At 46.1% G+C, this 21,846-nt stretch overlaps 3 protein-coding genes and 1 long non-coding RNA gene across 4 annotated transcripts; 2 read left to right on the forward strand and 2 right to left on the reverse strand.

Moving 5' to 3' along the window:
• Positions 1-223: 223 nt before the first annotated feature.
• LOC143904455 (uncharacterized) lies at positions 224-1,975 on the reverse strand. The gene is made up of 2 exons (XM_077419154.1): positions 508-1,975; positions 224-412 (listed from the first exon to the last, which is right to left on the reverse strand). The coding sequence occupies exon 1, from the start codon at positions 1,578-1,580 to the stop codon at positions 1,020-1,022; it is 561 nt and encodes a 186-aa protein (XP_077275280.1). The 5' UTR covers positions 1,581-1,975; the 3' UTR covers positions 224-412; positions 508-1,019.
• A 7,022-nt stretch (positions 1,976-8,997) lies between these two features.
• Positions 8,998-10,056, reverse strand: LOC143904451 (uncharacterized). The gene has a single exon (XM_077419149.1). It carries the CDS (start codon positions 9,982-9,984, stop codon positions 9,226-9,228), a length of 759 nt encoding a protein of 252 aa, XP_077275275.1. The 5' UTR covers positions 9,985-10,056; the 3' UTR covers positions 8,998-9,225.
• A 7,170-nt stretch (positions 10,057-17,226) lies between these two features.
• On the forward strand, positions 17,227-18,238 carry LOC143904456 (uncharacterized). The gene is made up of 2 exons (XM_077419155.1): positions 17,227-18,061; positions 18,222-18,238. The coding sequence occupies exons 1-2, from the start codon at positions 17,227-17,229 to the stop codon at positions 18,236-18,238; spliced, it is 852 nt and encodes a 283-aa protein (XP_077275281.1).
• A 2,464-nt stretch (positions 18,239-20,702) lies between these two features.
• Positions 20,703-21,642, forward strand: LOC143904442 (uncharacterized). The gene is made up of 3 exons (XR_013258904.1): positions 20,703-20,889; positions 20,961-21,136; positions 21,203-21,642. It is a non-coding gene; the product is annotated as an uncharacterized LOC143904442 (long non-coding RNA).
• Positions 21,643-21,846: the final 204 nt, after the last annotated feature.

Here is a 21,846-nt window from a genome sequence, read left to right on the forward strand (position 1 = left end):
TACGCCATGAACATTTTGGCACAGTTGAAAATACACATTCTCGACGCAATGTTCTAGTTCGAACAAGAAGAGTACGGTTGAAGGTTTCATGTACAAGCTGGTGTCGCACGAGGCAAATTTTACAATATCTGCGTCGCGTATTTTAACGAGTTCGAGATCTCGAAACGCTAGCGATGATGGTCCTGCATGCGATGGTGACTGCACGAGTTGCTGAATATCCGCACGTCTTTCGATGAACGTCACCTACGTTGCATGAGGCAGAATTATTCGATTGCCTCGGTTATCGCCAATATGTATATCCACAGAGGACATAGGTCCCACGTTGATCCCAATATCCAAATATTTATAAGCTGTTGCTGTCAATGCGTATCGTCTGCCTAGTATACGAACCGCGCGACGCTCCAACGAAATGCTATAGAAAAAAATAATGAGATTATTTTCAAAATAATACAATTCGCAAAAAAGATATAAAAAAATATAAAACTCTATAAATTATACAAAACTTACTTGTTTTCACACGTTGGAGTTTCAACATCGGGAATCGGCACGTAATAATTCATACGTCTACTGCCAATGCTGTTACCGCCGTTGCTTCCTTCAACGGAATACATTCTTTCTCTCGGTTATGAGAAGTGAACACCGTTCGCACAAGCAGTCGATACAAGACTAGTCGTATAAAAAATTAATCGAATATACGCGGCAACTTACAAAACTATGATGAAGGAGGGGGGGAGGGGGAATTAATGTTTCTGGAACGCCCAATTAGCGCTCTGAATTTTAGGAGAGGGGATTAAGGTAAGATGTTTTTTTTTTTATTAAGACGTATATCCCTCCTCCCCCCTCCACAAGACATCAACCGCGAAACATGTTCAAACATGTTCGTCTAAAACTGATATTGAAGCTATCGAGTTAGAATTCGTCACGATACCTACTTATTCTTTAATTTTTGTACACTATCGATTAATGGGGAAAGGAAATAAAGCATTGTAAAATTTACACATACATATAAAATTTATTTTTTAAAAAGATGACAATTCTCTCTGGCGTTTCGACCACCAGTTAAATATTTTTAATACATTTTGCAACGCGCAATTCTTAACGTGTTTTCCACATCGCATAGTATTTGTAGCATCTAGAATATTTAAAGATTCGATATCTTCGTAATCCGCATCCAGAGTCTCGATGTTTAGGTTTCTCGCTTTATTCTCAAGCAGATCCACCAGCCATTCTCGTTTCTGGCATCCCTTGACGTACACGAGAGTCGGCATCTTGTCGTCATCGTCGTCGTCGTCGTCGTCGTCGTCGTTGTCGTCCTTTTCCTCACCGAGCACGGCCGATGTAATTAAACGCTTCACCTTGCTGTACGGCACGTTTCCGTCTTCCCATCGTAATCCATGGTGATTGCGAATCAACCAGGAAGCGCACGATTTGTCGGATTTTGTGAGGAGATTCCACGGCATGGGGCATGTAAAGATGTAATGCGCCAGAACGGCCCCGTTTTTCAGCACCGCCGCCTCCTTTACGACAAATTTCATCCCGACGACGAAACCTTGCAGGTCGACGAACGTTGGTGCGGACATGAAGAGATATCTCTCTTTCTTCGATGCGTGAATCGAGAGGAATGACGCGCGTTTCGCGACACTTTGATTTTTATATCCTGCTCCCCTTTTTCCCCTCGCATAAATTTGTATCGGAGGTTAAAGAGAGACAAAATTTTTGTCGACGTTGCCGCGAACACTCAAACTATTTTGCGCACTACGTTGGTCAACGGATTGTACTCGATCACGCGATCGTGTATGATGAGACAGTACGCGGAGGTATTCGGCGGTACGTTCTCCATGCAATCGAATTCTAGTCTGACATCCACGGTGGCGTTTTTGACGGATTCGTTTTGTCGAGAGCAATCGATGATCACGAACGGGCCGTTACGTAGAAAAGTCGAAACGGTGAGACTCGGCTCGAGATATTCGTATCCGTAATAGCTCTTGCAGAAACGCGCGTTCATATCGTACAGAATCGCCCATCTGTGTTTACCAAAGTCCAAATTCAAATCGTCGTACGGATAGACTTCCGAGTTTAGGTAGAGTTTCACGTTGGTCAATTTACAGTCGTCGAATCGGCTCGTGTCCGCGGACATGACGTTCTTCCGACCCGTTTGCAGAGCGAAGACGACGTATCGCGGTTTCTCGAGCTGAGTCGCGGTTTTAATGGCCCACGAGTGCTTGGTCGTGTTCTGCAACAGGGGATACTCGTACAGATCCCACAAACGGAAACCCATACTTAGATATCGTCCGTTTTCCAAGGTGCGCAGCATCGACAGCTTGTTGACCTCGCTCAATACCACGTGAGGCATTCGCCACTGTATCTTGACGAGTTTGACAGTAGGCTCCAACGCGAGACTTCCCATCAGACAATTGTTGTCGGTGCGCGATCGTATCAAGATTAATTCGTGACGAGCGTTGATCACCACGCGTTTGTAATCCTCGCAAAATCCCAGTAACAGGTTGAGCGGTACGCAGAAATTGAAGTATCCGTTCGCGTTATTATGCGGTTCCCAGCCCGCGTTTCGCAGGATCACGCTTGTCGGACGATACCGTTACGTAGTTCTTGAGCGTGCTGGTTATTCCTACGTTTCTACAATGATCAATCTCCACACCGTCGAGCTCGTATCGAATTTCATCGAACATGAACGCGACGCAATTATTCCCCAATACTACGTCATCGGCTTGGCCGGCTGCTCGGGTCACCGTCAATGTTCCTTCGACGTAGAGAAAACTTTCGCATGGCAACGTATACAGATCCTGCTGTTGTATGGGAATTCGTATCTCGTCGCTATACTCAAACGTTGTGTTGGCGTACGGGTTGTACGTGTGAGTCTCGATCTTGACGATGCGATCGTCAAAGACCGGCTCGCCTCCGATGTTAAGAATTTCAGTCATCGTTCAGATGTTTCGTACCGCGAATCCCAGAGATTGTAAAAATTTAACGTTCGATGCGTTGAGCTTCTTTCTCGTCTCTGTTTTCGTCTCTGTTTTAACGCTACCGAATGTCGATTTGATGATATCGTCGATCGTCGCAGTCGTAAAGATATTCTTATTTGTCGCGTGCTCCGAGTCGTTCAACACGAGCATGTCACACGTCGCGCGTTATCGCTGTAGCCGTCGTACGTGCAATCTGACGGTGATCTCTTCTCCTCGAAAATCGAGCAATCGTCCGTCTTGATCCGTGACGCGTATCGTTAGATCCGTAACGCTTCGCGCGATGATCGGCAGATAAATGATCTGCGCCGGCGTTTCCGATATCTTATATCCCGGTGGTACGCTCGGTGAAAATTCGTGTATCGTGAGAACACGTTTGCCGTTGCTGTACGCACCCGCGGTTACGTTACACTCCACGCGGATAATGTTTACGTTGATAATATTAATCGACGCGTCCGACTCGTGCCACTGTCTCGGCTGCAATATACGCTTCGACGAGAATCTCAGCAGCGATCCAACGTTGTTCGGTTTGTTAAAGTTCACTCTGAAAGCGCACTTGATCTCGCTCTTCATCGTATTGTAATTTGCGCGGAGCACTATCGGGTATTCCGCGGCCTCGTCTTCGTAGCCGTTCGCGCGAGCGGTCGCCTCTCGCGCAATATTCGCGACCGACGTACGATCATCGTTGGAACGATTTACGCGTCGCGGGCGTTTTCGTGAAATTTCGCGTTTCAAAAACTCATTTATAGCTCGTATCTCGTACGATCCCTCGGGAATCGTAATTTCCGTGTCATCCTCGTCGAAATAAAATTTATTGTTCAAAGAATTCACGTTCGGAATCGTGTGATAAGTCTCAAAGCACGTTAGACCGAGTTCGTAGTCACCGTCGCTCAGATCCACGGCGGGAAAATAGTGCTCCGCGAGGATGCTGCTCTTCCCGGTCAGCGTGAACGTTATAGACATGTCGGCGGAAACCGTTAACGAATACTGAGTCACCACGGCGCACCGTCGGGCTTTAAATTTGCGTCGATCGTCCGGAGAAATTGCAGGCACAATTGTCCACAGATGTTCTGATCGTATCGCTGATAAGACGTGCAATTGTACTCGATCTTCGTCACGCTCGGCCCGAAATATCGCACCAATTCTTTCGGTGGTCGAAGATTGCCGAAGCTGTCGAAATATACGACTCGATCTTCCCTCTTCGCGTACGCTACCCAATGAGTACCGGGACCCGCTGCGTCGTCCAAATTCACGATACCGCTCTCGTTTCGACGTACACCGCCGATCGGTAACGAATCACGCATGAAGACACCTCTGAAGAACGGTACGCGCATACGCCTTGCCAATCGATTCAATTGTACGTTAGTCGTAATACCCGCGGGCATATTTAACGTCTTTTTGACGTTTTTTAATTTTTATTTTTGACGCTATTCCTCGCCCGCGTTTGTGCGGGCCGAGATACAACCCTCGTCCGTATTTGTACGGAGCGAGATAAAGTCCGCAACTTTCCGCGGCGCGATTGTGGCGTTGCATCTCTTCCAGCTGACGCCGCGCGGCTTTGTTATTGTTCACGGCCTTTACGACTCCCGCCGCTCCGCCGGCCAGAGAGCCGAGAACTCCCAACAACGGTAGAATCGGCAATACGCCGCCTCGTTTCGCTGTCGAAAGTATCCGTTTTTTCGTTAGATTTTTTTTCTTCGCAGTTTTCGAATTTTTCGTTTTCAAACCCATTCCGAGCTTCGTCTTAGCCTTCATGGTCGCCCAAACGGCTGTAGCGGCAGCTCTCTCTCCGAGAGTCGAATCTCTCGCGGTAATGCGTTTTCGCGCTTCCGCAGGCCTCCACCATTTTTTTTCGTTGACATTCGCCGCAATCCTTTATCATTGGCGCGGGACCGTTGATGTGCGTTCGCTGCCACGGTCGATTGTAATGTTCGTAACAGCGACGATATGTCTGAACCTCCAAATCCGCCTTTAAATGTTCCGGAAGCTTGTCCCACACGTAGTGGACGTGATCGCCGCACGTTTGCAGCAGAACGGCTTTCGGCACAAATTGCAGCTGTTCGGCGCTCAAGTCGCGAATATCGGAAGATCTCGACAGTAGGACGAACATTTTTGCTACTGAGCGATTCGCGGTTCCGCTCGCCTATAAATAGGCGTTCGAGTCAGCCAGAAAGTCGGCAGTGTGGAAAGAAATGAGATTCGTGCGACAACCGTTGGCGATTCGCGTGACGAATTGCGACGACAGATCACGGTCGATGGGGGGCAACGTGGAGAAACGCAAGCACGGTACGATGTTACCGACTACTATACGCGCGATCATTTACGGCCCTTTGAATTGCGGTAAAACCAACGTTCTGATCAGCTTGCTGGAAAGTCCGCACGGTGTACGTTTCGAAAACGTGTACGTGTACTCGAAATCGCTGCAACAGCCGAAATATCGATATTTGGAGAATTTGTTGACATCGATCGACGAAATCGGCTATTTTACGTTCTCCAATAACAGTGACGTCATTCCACCGAGCGACGCACGTCCAAACTCGATCTTCGTCTTCGATGACGTGGCGTGCGATAAGCAAGACGCTGTGAGAGAGTATTTCTCAATGGGCAGGCACTCGAGCGTCGACTCCTTCTATCTCTGTCAGACGTACGCGAGAATACCTAAACATCTGATACGGGACAACGCGAATCTGCTGATCCTGTTCAAACAGGATGGTACCAATTTGAAACACGTGTACAACGATCACGTGAATACCGACATGTCGTACGATAAATTTTGCTCGTTGTGCCACGATTGTTGGCAACAAAAGTACGGATTCGTAGTGATAGACAAGGACAGCGCGCTTTCGAACGGCCGATACAGAAAAGGATTTAACGTGTTCGCGATACCGTAAAAGCGATCAGTCGTTGCCGATACCTCGTCGAAGGTGAAACATTAGCGTTATTACAGAGAGAGAGAGATCGACACTTTGCTTTTTTTTTCGCGATGGCTGCGATCGACGAAAGCGAGACGATTCGCGAACGCGAGAAGGTCGTGAAAGAGATTGCAAAGACGAGTAATTCGATTCGCAAGAAACTTCGCACTTTGAAGACCGGTAAGATCGAGAAGGACATTGAGTTGGACACGCACTTTAAACCTCTCATCGGGCCGTTGAAAAAGATCGTTGACAACTCGAGCTTGATCGCGGTGAAAAAAGAGGAGCCGACGGAGAGCGACGCTGACGCGAAAATCGAACCGCTATCCGTTCAACAGCGCGGGGAGGAGGAGGAGGATGTTACACCGAAAAGAAAGAAGAAACGATCAGACTCCTGGCCGGATCTGTCATCGACACCGTGTAAATCTGATCAATCGAAACGATAACCTCTACACCGATAACCTCTACACCGACGCGAACCGTGCAACGTACAAGTCCCGAATTTCTTGAAACCGCGAATGTTTTCGAAACCACGGACGACTCAATCAGGACGACCGTTCATAATTGGTTGCAATCGTCGGAGGGTCGAAAATGGTTTATAGAATCGTTGGAAGATCACTTGGGTCCACTGAGCCGAATTTTCATCGCAGATGTTTTGGGCGCCTGTCCATCGATGGACATAGCGCACGGCGTTTATCTCGGCAATAATAAATTGATGTTTGGTAATAAAAGTTTTGACGTGGACAAAGCGGATAACGTTTATATCGACGGCGTACGATACGCCGGCACACCCGGTATTTACAAGTTGATCTTCAAAAAAATACCCGATGACGCGATCTACACGGAGGACGATAAGATCAAGTACATGAGCATATTGTTGGCAACGAGTGCTCATAAATACAAGCACGATCCTCTCGGGCGACTAAAGGGCAACGTGGGATTCAAGTATCGATTTGTAATCTCACCGTTGATGTCTACCGAATCCAAGAAGAAAAAATCTGAAAAGGGATTATCCATGCCTCGCGCGATGACGCTAACCGACAATAAGATCGACTACGTGCACTGGGACGACCCCAACGAGCTGGTGGATCGTGTGCGATTGCTCGACGCTTCGCGTCAAGCTGGCAACAATGCCCACGACAACGAGATCATGTCGATCATCGAGGAACTTCGCGAAGCCGGGCTTATTATAATTTAAACCATGCGACGGCGATCCGTTCAATCAGCGTCGAAATGCCGATCAACAAATTTGGATTGTTCGAGCACAGCGGAGACGCGACGAACGCCATTTCGTACCATCGGTGGAGCGGATTAATGAGAAATTTCGTGCGCAATAACGCTCTGTGTCGCGCCGCCACGGAGTTTGACGCAAAGTCGCGCAAGATTCGTCGCGTAGCGCAACCTGAGACTGACAATGACGCGGTTAACAAACTGTACGTTGATCAATTCTTTAAAATATTGAACAATCAACGAAAAGAATCAGACGAGAAGCTGACTGCGTTCGAGAAAAATCTGCAAGCGTTACAGACTGCGATAAACAAGCTTCGCCATTCGACTACCGTTGAATCGGACGCGACAACGAACAAGAATAGACAAACGGTTCAGCAGAAACGACTATCGAAAGGCGTCGAGTGAAGAGAAGCAACGGTTCATCAACGACGGCGAGGAACGGCAACGAACGACTCGAGAACGGTTGTCGGACGGCTGTCTAGCGGTTCGAGAACGGTTGTCGGACGGTTGTCGAACGGTTCAAAAACAGCTTAAAAACGATGACGAGCGGTTTAGAAACAGCTGCGAACTACGCGGAGACAGGAAAGGCTACAAACGGCTAGAAAACGTCGACGACGACGACGATGAGTGGTAAGAAGCAGTTAACTGACGACGACGACGACGACTACGAGCGACAACGAACGATTCACGAATGGTTCAGAAGCGGTTACGAAGGGTTCAGAAGCGGTTACGAACTGTTCAGAAGCGGGCACAAACTGTTTGGAAACTGCTACGAACGATGCACTAGAAGCAGAAACGGCGACAACGAAACATGAGACAGTTAAAATCGACCGATGCGGATAAAAATATCGAAAAGCGACGGTTGGTGGACAAACTGCACGCTCCGGCGAGAAGAAATTTTCCCCGCAGACACGTCATAGTGCGAGGGTACGACGACCTGTGGCAGGCTGACATCGTCGAGATGCGTCCGTACTCGCGTTTCAACGGAGGCTACCACTACATACTCACCGTCATCGATATGTTGAGCAAATACGCGTGGGCCGTGCCGCTCAAGGGTAAAGGCGGCAGCGAGACAGCTGACGCTATCGCTGAGATAATTCGACGCAGCGGGAGGTGCCCTAGTAATTTACAAACCGACATGGGGAAGGAATTTTACAACACCGACGTGCAACGTCTCGTGAGAAAACACGACATCAATCATTATTCCACGTATTCGGTGTTGAAGGCGTCGGTTGTCGAGCGATTCAATCGTACGTTAAAAAACAACATGTGGAAGATGTTTACGCTCAACGGAAATTACAAGTGGGTCGACGCGTTGCCGCGACTCGTGTCGGATTACAACGCGCGCAAGCATCGAACCATCGGCATGCGACCCGTCGACGTTACCCCCGCGAAAGCCGAAAGACTCTTGGCTACGGTGTACAGCGCGATAAAGATCGCGGGTCCGGCAAAGTTCAAAGTGGGTGACTCGGTGCCCGTTAGCAAATACAAAACAATTTTCGAGAAGGGCTACACACCGAATTGGACCACCGAGGTGTTTAAGATCGTTAAAGTGCAGCGTACCAATCCCGTAACCTATCTACTCGAGGACTATCGTGGAAAATCCGTCTCTGGAGGGTTCTACGAGCACGAGTTGCATCGCGCGACTTATCCAGACGTGTATCTCGTGGAGAAAGTACTGCGCAGGAGGGGCGACGAGGTTTACGTTAAATGGCTGGGATTCGATGGATCGCACAACTCATGGATACACAAGAACAATGTTATTTAATTCGTGTAAACTGTATTTTTTTATTCTTAACATAAAAAAAATGCAATATCTAATATGTAATACATGTAAAATGTTTGAAATATGAAATACATATAAAGTACGTAAAAAAAATATATGAAATACACATGTGTAATATCTTTATTATAATATTCTTTCCAATACTGTAATATAATACTCACAATACGTTACGTTATACTACATTCACACACATTCGTACATACATACGTTATACTACTACTGCTACATTATATATTACGTTACATACATATACTATACATACGTTATACTATACATACGTTATACTATACATACGTTACACAGGCATTCGATAATGTCCTCACGGTAACGTATCGGTCGAATTAGGTATAATGTATCGCTTGTCGTCGTACGGACTCAGAGCGATTTTTGTTTCGGATACGGTGTACACCTCGTGTTTTTCGGACCTTATGCAAGCCTGCTGTCGCTTCATTTCAATTTCGTCTCGCAGACATCTTGTGTAATCGTCGAACGTTATCGACCTGGCTACGACGTTGCTCTTGACACCTTTCGCTTTTTTACAGTCTTTCTTACCATCCACTCGCAAGGCATACATTTTCGCCCTGAGTCCGACGAATTCGGTCATGATCGCACTGTTATTCTCGTCCTTCATCAAGCCCGGCACTTTTTTGTTCTCGAGCGTTATACCGTACGCGTTGTCGATCGCGTAATCGCTCGTGTCGAATCTAGCGATATCGCGTTTCACGTTCTCGTACACATCCTCGCACTCGATATGATATATCAGACTGTCCGTATCGGTATACATAATTCTACACTTGTCGCGATACAGGGGAGACATGTACTCGTGATGAAATTCGTACAAACAGACTTTCGATATGTCGAGAATACACATGCCGACGTAAATAGGTTTGTCAAATTTAACCTCGAGTTTTCGCAGTTCGACGGCTATCAGATTTTCTGAAAAAACGCTCCTGCTGTGAAAATTTGGTTTCGAGATCAGTGCCTCCGCGCCGTATCTACCGTTCCACTTTGTCACTAATTTTACATCAACGTGATTTCGAACGTTCTCCATCGTTTTCCCGAAAACCGCGTTGTTCATCAATTTATACAAATTTTTCTCGAAATCGTTTTCGGCCAGTGTTCTAAATTTTGTATTGAGTTCGATGTAATTGCAAAGCCATGGAGATTGAGCGAATTGAAATACGCGATGAATTTTTGTGACGCGAAGACCGTGGCGCGTGCATTGCTGTAGGTTGCGGTAGTGTGTGACATAACGCTTATTCTTATTGTACAGCGTGGCGAGAAGTTTGTCCTGCCGTTTGCCGGGTGGTTTATCGCGCGTCGGACAGAACGGTAGGTCAGCGTGCGCGTCGTGTTTATTCTGCGGATACTCTAGATCGACTTCGAGAATGTAACCCGTGGGCGAATCCAAAGCGATCGCGCTAAACTCGAAATTCGAGACGTCTTCGACCCATCGAAAGTCTGCATAAGGCAATGGTTGACACATTGCCCAGCCGTACAAGTTGTTTACGTCGAAATACATCAGGTATGACAATGGTTTCGATGTATCGTAAGATTGCATGTACCTGTTATTGGCCTGCGCGTATCTGCCGGAACATTGACTCAGACCACCGCGTATACCGCGTTCGATGAACATGACCATGTCAATGTCCGTGAGCAGTTCGAAATTGATACCCGTATGCTTCAACATAGCGTCCCACGTAAACCCCGGTAGAGTGTAATAATACGCCGGATCGAGTCCATAACTCGCGACGCAGCTATCGCGAAAATTTTCAAAGATATCGGCCAACAGCAAGACATCGATCTTTAGATACAGATCGCTGTAGTCACCGAGCGTTCGAATGGAGAACCGCTGCCAGACGTTGACGGCGTGCGCGTAATCGCTCTCGGATACGGTGTCGCCTGTCAATGAACTGTAAAACGAGTCGCGCGATGGTAAACACGCATCCTCCAACTTTTCGACGCAGTCAATGTACTCGTACGGAAAGACACCTTTTCGCGTTAATAATTCGAAATCTTGGTCGGATAACGCGGAAAATTTTGAACGTATAATTTTTAACTTATCCTTATCGAGGAAGGATGCTAATTTTTCGAGACTCGCGCTAAGAAATTTGTACGAGTCGATGAATCTTAATTTGATGCAATTTTGGTAGTTTTTATCCTCAGTGCTTTTAACGTTTTTCGTGAATGAAATGTATTTTTCCTTCGTGATTGGAAGTAAGTCTACGCGTCCTTTGTAGGCTGTAGCTATTTCCTTGATAATAAAATGCGCGTCGTAACCCGATAAATTATGAAATACTATGGGAATGTAATGCGAATCTGTGTAATTTAAGTTACAATTAGAATGCGCGGGACCTCTATAACGACCGGTCAAGTGACAGTGATCGCGTACGCGCACGTCGTCTGGCTCGAACGGTTTTTCGCACACGTAACAGTGCGTTGCGCTGTTAAATTTTTTCCACTCGTCTCGCGTAAAATCCGCCATGGGTATATTGTCGGACAAGATGTTCTTTACGTCGTGTGCTAAACGTCTTAGTTCCTCGGCGAACCACGCGACGCAATCCTTATCGCGATGAAATCGATACGCGGATAACGAGTCGTCGTACGACCACCGCACGTAATATCCTATGCTAAATACCCGATAATGTTGAGACGTGTATGTGGACGTTGTCGGATCCGCATCCGTCTTCTCGAGGGTACATTCCAGGTCGGCGTACACGACTAACGGAAGTCGTTCCTTCCTGCTGTGATTCTTGAATCTCAGCCACTTGTCGTCCTCGTTCGGTAGTCGGATGGCACAGTTGTTTATCTCTCGGCAGTCTACTCCGTGGGCTTCCAATTTCTCGCTCGAATGAAAATAATGTAAACATCTGCAAAAAAAACACACTTTTGAAAATTATTAAATAAAAAATAAAATATTTTATAATTTTATTAAAAGGAGTATAAGTACTCACCGATCGCAAAAGTATTTCCGACCATCGTACCTGCTCAATTGCGAGCTAACGAGGCGGGATAGATTTTTTATCCACGCGAAATGTCCCACGTTGTCGTCTCGCGGGTCCTGCACGTACAGCAGATTTACGTGCTTTTCTCTCTTCAGGTCGGTGAGCCGTATCGGGAGAACGTTCGGTGTCTTCTCTCCCTCGATGGCATACACATTGATGGATATATCGTTGAGTCGTTCGAACTTTTTAATCTGTTTCAAAGTCATTGGAAACTCAGTGCCTTGTAAATTTAATACTGTTGTGTAATCAGGGTACGAGGATTCCCGTTCTGAATGTCTTTCGGCTGGATGTAAAGCAGCCACCACTGACCACGCGAAGCACGCATTGTCCATCGATTGCACGTTGATCACCGCTTTTTTCGATTTAATTTTTTGCGGTAAATTGATGTAACATCCCGCGCGCAAAGGATTGTACTTGTTTACCTTCACTGTCAAAATGAGTATACGCGACAACGCCCATCCGCTATCGCATTCCTGAAACTCTTCGAGACGCGATAAAGTAGGCTCGATAACGTGTAGCTCGTACCACTTGCGCAAATCGGACGCACGAAAGAGTTCACGGTTTCCCGTGCTGACACTTTTGTTCGCACGTTTGTCACCCGTCACAAACTCGCCGTTGAACACGGTGTTTATCTTTACACTTGCGTGTCTTTGCATGACGTTCCGCACACGATCGAGCACGATGACTTCGGCGTCTTCGAGAAATTTTTGCGGTTCGATGTAATTGATATTTATCACCGCACCGGTCAATACACGCCATTCGAACGCGGCATCGATCTCTCGCCAAACGAGTCTTTCCGCGTTTTCGTTACCGCTACTACTGCCCGCCGCGTGCTCACCACCGATATGTACGAACCGTCTCTGTAATAGAGTCTTTGCACCATCGAGTCGCGCGATTCTTGCCACTAAAGATGATCTGTTTCCGACAGTCTGAGAGCCGTCTGAGACCCGCGGACGTTTGGAACGACAGTCTTCTTCGAGCTGCTCAATAAACTTCTCGCATCGCTGTTCCCATGCGAGATATTCGTCCAAGGTAGCGATTTGGTTGGATCCTTCCACCAGGTCGCGTTCCGTTTTATCGAGATGTTCCATGTTTTTTGTTTTTTTAATACTGTCTTTTTTTAAATCACGTCACATTCTTCGATGGAGCATTTGCACGTGATTCGATCGCACGCTGAACAATATTGTTTGCCACTTTAAATGCGCAAACATAAAAGAACCAGAACTGAAGTAGGGGACATTAAATCCATGATTATGCTCCCAATTATCAACATCATCAAAGTCACGTTCATAGGTTTTTTGAAACATCAATAGATGATTAAGATTATTGAGACAGTCAGGGTACATATACATACGTATCGAATTGTTCATCACCACCAATTTGACGTATTTCTCAATACCTGTATGAATCTTAATGTATGTTGCTTCACAATCATAGAGCTGTTCACAAAATTTAGACGCCCAATAGCGATAGTCAACAATAGGTCTAATTTGATACGGCACAACGTCAGCACGGCGAGCTGCACGTGATTCTTTCTCGCTAACGCACTCGTCCCGCAGCCGTCGATACACTTTTCGTCTAACGTTAGAATCCCACTTATAAGGAGAATCGGTATTGATAACGACTCTTTGTCTAGCGAAGCGTTGACCGGTTCCGCGTATACCGAGTTCGCGATCGCGAAGAAACTGCACCGGCAATATTTGTTGCACATCCGTCAATTTCACTCCTTGATCTTCTTTACGCAAACCATCGGTGATATCTGTTGTAATACATTCCATTATTAAATCATCGTCAGATTTTGGAGGCTCCACAGATTCATCTTCAATTATCCACACCATGTTGTGCACGTTATGTATAATGTCCCACTCGCGATAATGTTTTTTATTACTTCATGCAAATCGGGCACATGTTGCATGGATATATTTGAAACAATGGAGTATTACGACAATCTGTGCAAAATTGAATGGTCATTACGTCGTACGGCTCGGTTACATGCTCTCGACGTTCACGTATGTGCTCACCAGTGTCTGGTGAAGCGATCATACACGAATAACACAAGTTATCTGAGCCGTATTCAAAATAAAAATAAATTGCGCAACACTTTGTACGTCCATCCGACGCTAAAAATTCGGGACGCGACACTATTTTTTTCATAACTTCTCTACGGTTATTGTCTTCATCGCTGTTATAGGTGCTGTCCGGCGACAACGGACAATCCTCGTCGGATGAATCTACATCCATTGTTGCCTCGAAATTATTGTTCACTGTTTTTTGAAAAAAATGTTTTTTTATACCGCTTACTCGCCACAAGAACTTTAGCCCCAAGTATCAACTTTTAAGAGCCGCGATAATGTTTTTTTCTTATCGTGAGCAAATCGGGCACATATTACGCGGAAATATCATAAACAATGATTCACGACATCTTGAACAATACCGGCCATGCGTCGTTCCGCGTATCTCAACGAAATGTTTTAGGCGAGCGTACATGCCGAAATCATGGTCCCATAGTGCAACCATACACGGAGCACATAGTGCAAGTGCACCACCCGTTGAATAATAAAAATATATTACGCAATGTCTTTCACGTAAATTTAGCACTATTCTATCGATGACTTTTTCATGATTGTCATCTTCATCACTGAAGTAGTCACTGTCGTCCGTTAACTCGCGATCCATATCGGAATTATTGTCATCTCCTTTATCGTGAAAAATATTCTTCTGTATTGAATACTTGACACAAAAAACTTCACCGTCGAATATGAACGTTCGCGTCGCGAAAACTAACCGAAGACTGATCCACAAGATGTGGATCCATAATCATCCTGGCGACAACGGATGCTATGCGTTCGTATAATTATCGTTAGACATATTTTGTTTATACATTCCAGCAGCCGGATATCGGCGCTCGCATTTTGTAATATGCCGCGCCATAACCGAATACCGCCGCGACGGTTAAATCGTAATCGGCAGCGGCTCTTCCTAGAAAAAACATGAAGAGGACTCCGCAACGGTTAAATCGTCATCAGTGACAAATTTTATCAATTGTTTACCTCGGCTATTTTATCTTTAAACCGTCGTAGGGCCATCGACGCTCGCTTTTGTAGTGAGACGCCGTAACCGAATGGCGGCTCGCATGTTCTAGAAGGGTGAGATCATTGCGGAGTCAAATGTCTAACTCGCTGTTTTGTTTATATTCGCCGATAAAATTCCAGCAGCCGAACGGCGTCTTTGTAATACCCCCGCGCCGATAAAGTAACGATCCCCCCCCTGGGGGACCACCCTCGGCGTAAAAGTGGACACCTACCCCTCCCTCTCGGCGGTACCTCTTGTCAATACGATTTGTTTATTAATATTTAATAAACATGTCCCGACACGCTCGCCGACCCCCCCCTCGCTCCCCCTCACCAACGAATCGTCCTTCCCACCCGTTTCCCCTCACCAACGAGTCGTCCTCCCCCCCCGCTCCCCCTCACCAACAAGTCGTCCCCCCGCCACGCTCCCCCTCACCAACGAGTCGTCCCCCCTTGCCCCGGCTGACCCCTCGCCACCAAGTCGTCCCCCCCCTCCCCGCTCCACCTCGCCGCCAAGTCGTCCCCCCGGCCCCGGCTGACCCCTCGCCACCAAGTCGTCCCCCCACTCCCGCTCCCTTTCGCCACCAAGTCGTCCCCCCGGCGCCTTTCCCCCCCGCCCCTCACCCCCCCTCGGAGCTCCCATGGTAGATCTGTTATTGTTTTATCTACTGCCATGAAGGCTAAAACGAAACTCGGTATGGGTTTGAAAACGAAGAAAAAGAAGACCAAGCGAATACTTCCGGTAGCGAAACGCGGCGGTATCCTACCGATCTTGCCGTTATTAGGGGTTCTCGGCTCGTTGGTCGGCGGAGCGGCAGGAGTCGCAAAGGCCGTGAATGACAACAAAGCCGCGCGACGTCAGCTGGAAGAGATGCAACGTCACAATCGCGCCATGGAAGGTCACGGACTTTATCTCGCTCCGTACAAACGCGGACGGGGAGTCTCAAGAAAAAAAAACGTCGAAGGGACGCTAAAAATTCCCAAGGGTGTAACTACCAATGTGCAACTGCAACAATTGGCAAAACGTATGCGCATTCCATATTTTAGAGGTGTTTTCATGCACAACTCGTTACCGATCGGCGGCATACGTCGAAACGAGAGCGGTATCGCGAATTTAGATAATACTGAGGGACCGGGTACTCACTGGGTGGCGTATGCGAAGAAGGGAGATCATGCCATATATTTCGACAGTTTTGGCAATCTTCGACCACCGAGAGAATTGGCACAGTATCTAGAGAACAATAAAATAGAGTACAATCGCACGCCTTATCAGCGATACGATCAGAGCAATTGCGGACAACTGTGTCTGTGTTTTCTACAGTCGGTTGACAATCAATTTAAAGACCGGCGTTACACTGTTTAATCTCAGTATTCATTCAAACATGTCACTGACGTTTACGCTCACCGGCAAGAGCAGCATCCTCGCGGTAAGCTACTTTCCCGCCGTGGATTTGAGCGATGGCGATTACGAGCTCGGTCTAACAGATTTTGAAACCTATCACACGATACCGAATGTAAATTCGTCGAATAATAAATTCTACTATGACGACGACGACAAGGAGATTACCATTCCCGAAGGATCGTACGAACTGCGTGATATAGACATGTATCTGAAACGCGCTCTTTTATGGGACCCATCCAATAATGTCTCGACAAACGAAGATGAACCGCACCCATTGATTATTATTCATGCTAATAGCAATACGATGAAGAGCGAGATCAAGTGCGTTTATCGGATAAATTTCACAAAACCGAACAACATTGGATCGCTGCTGGGATTTTCAGCGAATCGCGTGCTGGAGTCGCGACAATGGCACGAATCGGATGTTCCGCTAAATATCATCAACGTAAACATCATTCGCATAGAGTGTAACGTGACAGCGGGTGCGTACAGCAACGACAAGTACGTGCACACGATACACGAGTTTTCAAAGAGCGTGCCACCAGGATATAAGATATCGGAAACGCCGGCACAGATCATTTACCTTCCGATCATCGTACGGAGCATTTCGGACTTGACGCTTCGCGTCGTGGATCAGGACGGTCGATTGATTGATTTTCGCTGAGAAAAAATCACCGTTAGACTGCATGTACGAAGATGACAGCGATAACGTGAGATGCTCGTACTGAACGAAGCTGAGCAGGTGCGACAGACGAGAAACAAAAAGACAATCCGATTGCCAAAGAAGAAACTCACTGCGTCAAACATTGAATTTTTGAAATCATTGGGTTTCGTCGTACAAAATGGCTAATATCTTAAACATTGGAGATGAACCGATCTTTGACGACAGCGTCGTCAAGATTGAGACACACACGTACAATCCGTACGCTAACACAACGTTTGGACATAACGATGAGATAAGAATACCCATACAACTGCAGGATTTATACACGTTGCCATGTGAAAGCTTTTTCTACGTTGAAGGACGATTGGTAATAAAAAAAAGGAATGACGAGTCTGTGACAACGCTTGCGAATAATTGCGTGGCGTTCATGTTCGATGAGATTCGATACGAGCTCAACGGTGTGGAGATTGATCGCAACAGAAACGTTGGCATAACCAGTACCATCAAGAACTACGTATCGCTATCGTATAATGATTCTCAACTCATGCGGAATGCTGGCTGGGACGTTACATCGAGCATACCGGAAGGATATTTTAATTTTTGCGTACCGCTCAAGTTGTTGCTGGGCTTTTGCGAGGATCACAAACGCGTCGTTGTTAATGCTCGTCACGAATTAATTTTGATACGTGCGCGTAGCGATAACAATTGCATTGTAGGAAATCTTGCGACAGAGCCGGAAATCGAATTGTTTAAAATACAGTGGCGAATGCCTCACGTTACGTTATACGAGGTCAATAAGCTACCTATGCTACGGGCCTTGGAAAGCGGGCGATATCTTAGTGTCAGTTTCCGTTTGTGGGATCTATACGAGTATCCCATGTTGCAGAGCACGACCAAGCATTCGTGGGCCGTCAAAACGGCGACTCAGCTGGAGAAGCCGCGGTACATTATCTTTGCGCTGCAAACCGGCCGCAAAAATATCATGTCTCAAAATGTTAGCGTATTTGATGCCTGTAATTTGACCAACGTGAAACTTTATCTAAACTCCGAATTTTATCCGTACGACGACATGAATCTGGATTTTACTAAAAATCGATACGCCGTTCTTTTCGATATGTATGCGCGTTTTCGTAAAACTTATTACGGATACGATTCCTTCGATACGCTTTGCAGCTTGTATACATTCCTGATGGAAGGACCTTTTGTTGTCATTGATTGCTCGCGACAAAACGAATCTGTCAAGAGCGCCACCGTGGATGTGCGAATAGAATTTGATTGTAAAGAAAATGTACCTGCAAATACTACCGCCTATTGTCTCATCTTGCATGATCGTGTAATTGAATACTGTCCGTTGTCGAATGTAGTGCGCAAACTCATGTAAATTGCAATATCAGCAGATATTGCAATATACGCAGATATTACAATATAAGAGACACTGATGTACCGCGATAAGATACAGATTGCTCCGCCGTTTCGTTATGATCGTACCGACGTTTGTCGATCTGCAGGGATTCACCGTCGGGATGAAATTTGTCTTAAAGGAGGTGGCGGTTCTGAGAAACGGGACAGTTTTGGCACATTACATTTTTACATGTCCCATGCTATGGAGTTTCCTCGCGAAATTTGACTGATCATGCGCTTCTTGGTTGATTGTGAATCACCATGGACTACGATGGGAGAACGGAAACGTGACCTACAGCATGGCGAAACAACTAATTACATCGGCTGTACTTGGAGAGGGCGACGAGACGTCGACTCTTGTGTACGTCAAGGGATGCCAGAAACGAGAATAGCTGGTGGATCTGCTTGAGAATAAAGCGAGAAGACATCTAAAAATTGAGACTTTGTATGCAGATTACGAAGATATCGAATCATTAAATAATCTAGATGTTACTAATACTGTAAGATGCGGAAAACATGTTAAGAATTGCGCATTACAAAATGTATTAAAAATATTTAACTGGTGGTCGCGACACCAGAAAAAATTATGATTTTTTGAAATAAACTATATATGTATATATATATAAACGTTTTATTTCCTTTTCCCACATACTTTGTAGTATAATATAAATGTTTTAGCTGTTCAAGAGCTGTTTTTAGTTGTTTAAAAGAAGTTTGATAGCGGTTCAATAGCAGTTATACAGATCGCAGTTATACAGATCGCTGTTATACAGATAATTGTTTTAGTTGTTTGATAGCTGTTTAAAAGCTGTTTCTAGTTGTTTAAAAGAAGTTTGATAGCGGTTCAATAGCAGTTATACAGATCGCAGTTATACAGATCGCTGTTATACAGATAGCTGTTATACAGATAGCTGTTTTAGTTGTTTGATGGCTGTTTTTAGCTGTTTTTAGCTGTTTCATAGCGGTTCAAGTGCTGTTTTAGTTGTTTGATAGCTGTTCAAGAGCTGTTTGATAGCTGTTTCATAGCGGTGCAATACCTGTTTTTTTTCTTGCGAGGATTATTTTCGCGTAACATAATACGCCGCAGATAAATCGCGTGCTATGGTCGCTTCTCATTTTATTCGATAGCGGTTCAGAGTATCCACTCGCGATTGCAAGATGCAACGGTAAGTAAAAGATTATTTTTCATGATAGCTAGTTTTTGATAGTATAATATGTCACAGATAAATCACGTACAACCTTCTCTCTTCATTTGTAACGATGCACCCCGTGCGCTAAGCATCGTTCCCGGCTAACGACCGCCGGATGCCGCCCGACCGACGACCAGTCGGGCGAAGACCAGTGCGCGGTGCGCCCACATTTTAAATATAATTTCAAACGCACCGTGTGCGCGGGCCAAGCGCGGCACCAGTGCCTCCCGACGAGCGACGACGGCAGCCGAGTCGCCCCGAGGACGAGCGCGGCGCCGCGCCGCCCCACCACAGCGCAACGATCGGCGCTCCTCGCGAACCCGCTTCGCCGGGCGGGTATATAAACCGCCGCTCCGGCGAGAAAGAGAGACTTCGTCGAAAAGCTCCGCTTCTTCCAGACGAAACCTATCCCGACTCCCAGGGAACACACCAAACGAGGTCCGGTGCTCCGAGTCTCGACTGAGAGCTCTCAGGTGTTCTCGCACTCCCTCAAACTTAACCCCAAAGGCACGGTTATGCGGGGTCGAGCGCGCTCGGCCTCGCAACGAGGGCTCTCGCTGCCGCCGCCCCGGGGCTCCGGAAATCTACCTACGCTACGCGTTCCCGCCCGCATATCATTGCGATACCGCGACATCCGCGAGCCTCCAGGCATTATACCGCGTTCGTCGTTAAATACCGCGCCGTTATCAAGTGCAAAGGCACTACCTGTAAATATACCGCGTCCGCCTATATGTAATACGTCTATGTAATATACCGAGCCCGTCGAGTAAACGAAACCGCGGCCGTCATCAAGTGCATCCGCACTACCTCTTCGTTGTATATATCGCGTCATTTCGGGTATATGATTAAACTGTGAATAAAACTACTGCATGTCTCACTAAATTGATTACTGTCTTTGGGCCTGTCATCGTACTCCTGATCCCGCACACCAGTCCGCGTTCGATAAAGTCAGGCCGTTACACATTTTTAGATGCCTTATAAATTGAGCTTTGCCTCGAGTCAGAGCACAGTCTGTATGCGGTCTGTACAAACGTTGCAAACATGGCCAGGAGATTTATTAGTATCTTCTTTCCAGTAGAGATGGTACGGGTAGTGTAATGTAGTTGTACAGTGTAACATAGTAGAGTGAACAGTGTAATACAGTTTTTTTATTTGTTTTTTCTGTTTAGTGGAATGGGCCGGAGGATATCGAGGGAATCGAGGTACGCTTGGAGGACCGGTGGGTGCGGATCTACATTCCGCGAAATTGCGTGAGTATTTGTTTCCTTTGTGCGTGCGCGTGTTTTAAGAAAAAATATTATTTTTAATGTTTATCTTACAGCTGCGTATGGACTACCATATCCCAGGATTTATTAATATAGATCACAGGCGGTGGGTGCAAGAAGAGAGGCGGATAGATCGCGAACTGCAGAACGTATTGTGGGAATACAATGAGTTCGGCATTTTTTATTTACGAAGACTTTTCGGTGAGGATTATGAGGAGGAAGAAGAAATATGGTAAGATAATCGCTTTTTCAATAAAAATTGAATTCTTATCTTAATCTCGTTATTTGTATGTTTAAGGTAATGCGAGAAAAAGATCACTCACGGTGTCTTTGTTTAATACATCAGTTAATCTACAAATAAAACAATATATATAATATTTATGTTAAAATAATGAAATACATCAATTTAATAACTATGTACAACCAAAAAAAAACATTTTTTAAGGTGATATAATGTTCAATAAATTAGAAATAAGTAACACGTTTGTAAATATGTTGCGCGCGCGCATTAGGGTAACATATTAAATAAAAAAAAAAAATTTTTAATTTGCAGTAAATAGTAGTATGATTTTTTGTTTGATTTTCCTATATATTCGTTAGATTATGTAAAAGTTGAATGACAAAAACTACGTTTTATGGAAATCTAAAACTCGAACTGCCATCGCCTATAAAAACAAAAAAAAGCTGTTTTTCAAGAAAACACGCGCGAGGGAGAGATAACGCGAACGGAAGCGAGAAAGACCGCGCGAACGAGAAGACGCGCGCGAACGGGGGCCGGGAGCGAGCGCGCGAGAGAGAGATAACACGAACGGGAGCGAGAGAGACCGCGCGAACGAGAAGACGCGCGCGAATGGGGGCCGGGAGCGAGGGAGAGATAACGCGAACGAAAGAGAGAGTCCGCGCGAACGAGAAGACGCGCGCGAACGGGGGCCGGGAGCGAGC

This window comes from Temnothorax americanus, unplaced genomic scaffold, assembly GCF_048541705.1.
Source record: "Temnothorax americanus isolate GAGA-0224 unplaced genomic scaffold, ASM4854170v1 Scaffold52, whole genome shotgun sequence".
In the NCBI taxonomy this organism is placed as follows: domain Eukaryota; kingdom Metazoa; phylum Arthropoda; class Insecta; order Hymenoptera; family Formicidae; genus Temnothorax; species Temnothorax americanus.

Excerpts from the sequence above, each read along its gene's own strand:
- LOC143904455 (XM_077419154.1), bottom strand. The coding sequence starts at position 1,580 with ATGTCCGCACCAACGTTCGTCGACCTGCAAGGTTTCGTCGTCGGGATG.
- LOC143904451 (XM_077419149.1), bottom strand. The coding sequence starts at position 9,984 with ATGAACAACGCGGTTTTCGGGAAAACGATGGAGAACGTTCGAAATCAC.
- LOC143904456 (XM_077419155.1), top strand. The coding sequence starts at position 17,227 with ATGGCTAATATCTTAAACATTGGAGATGAACCGATCTTTGACGACAGC.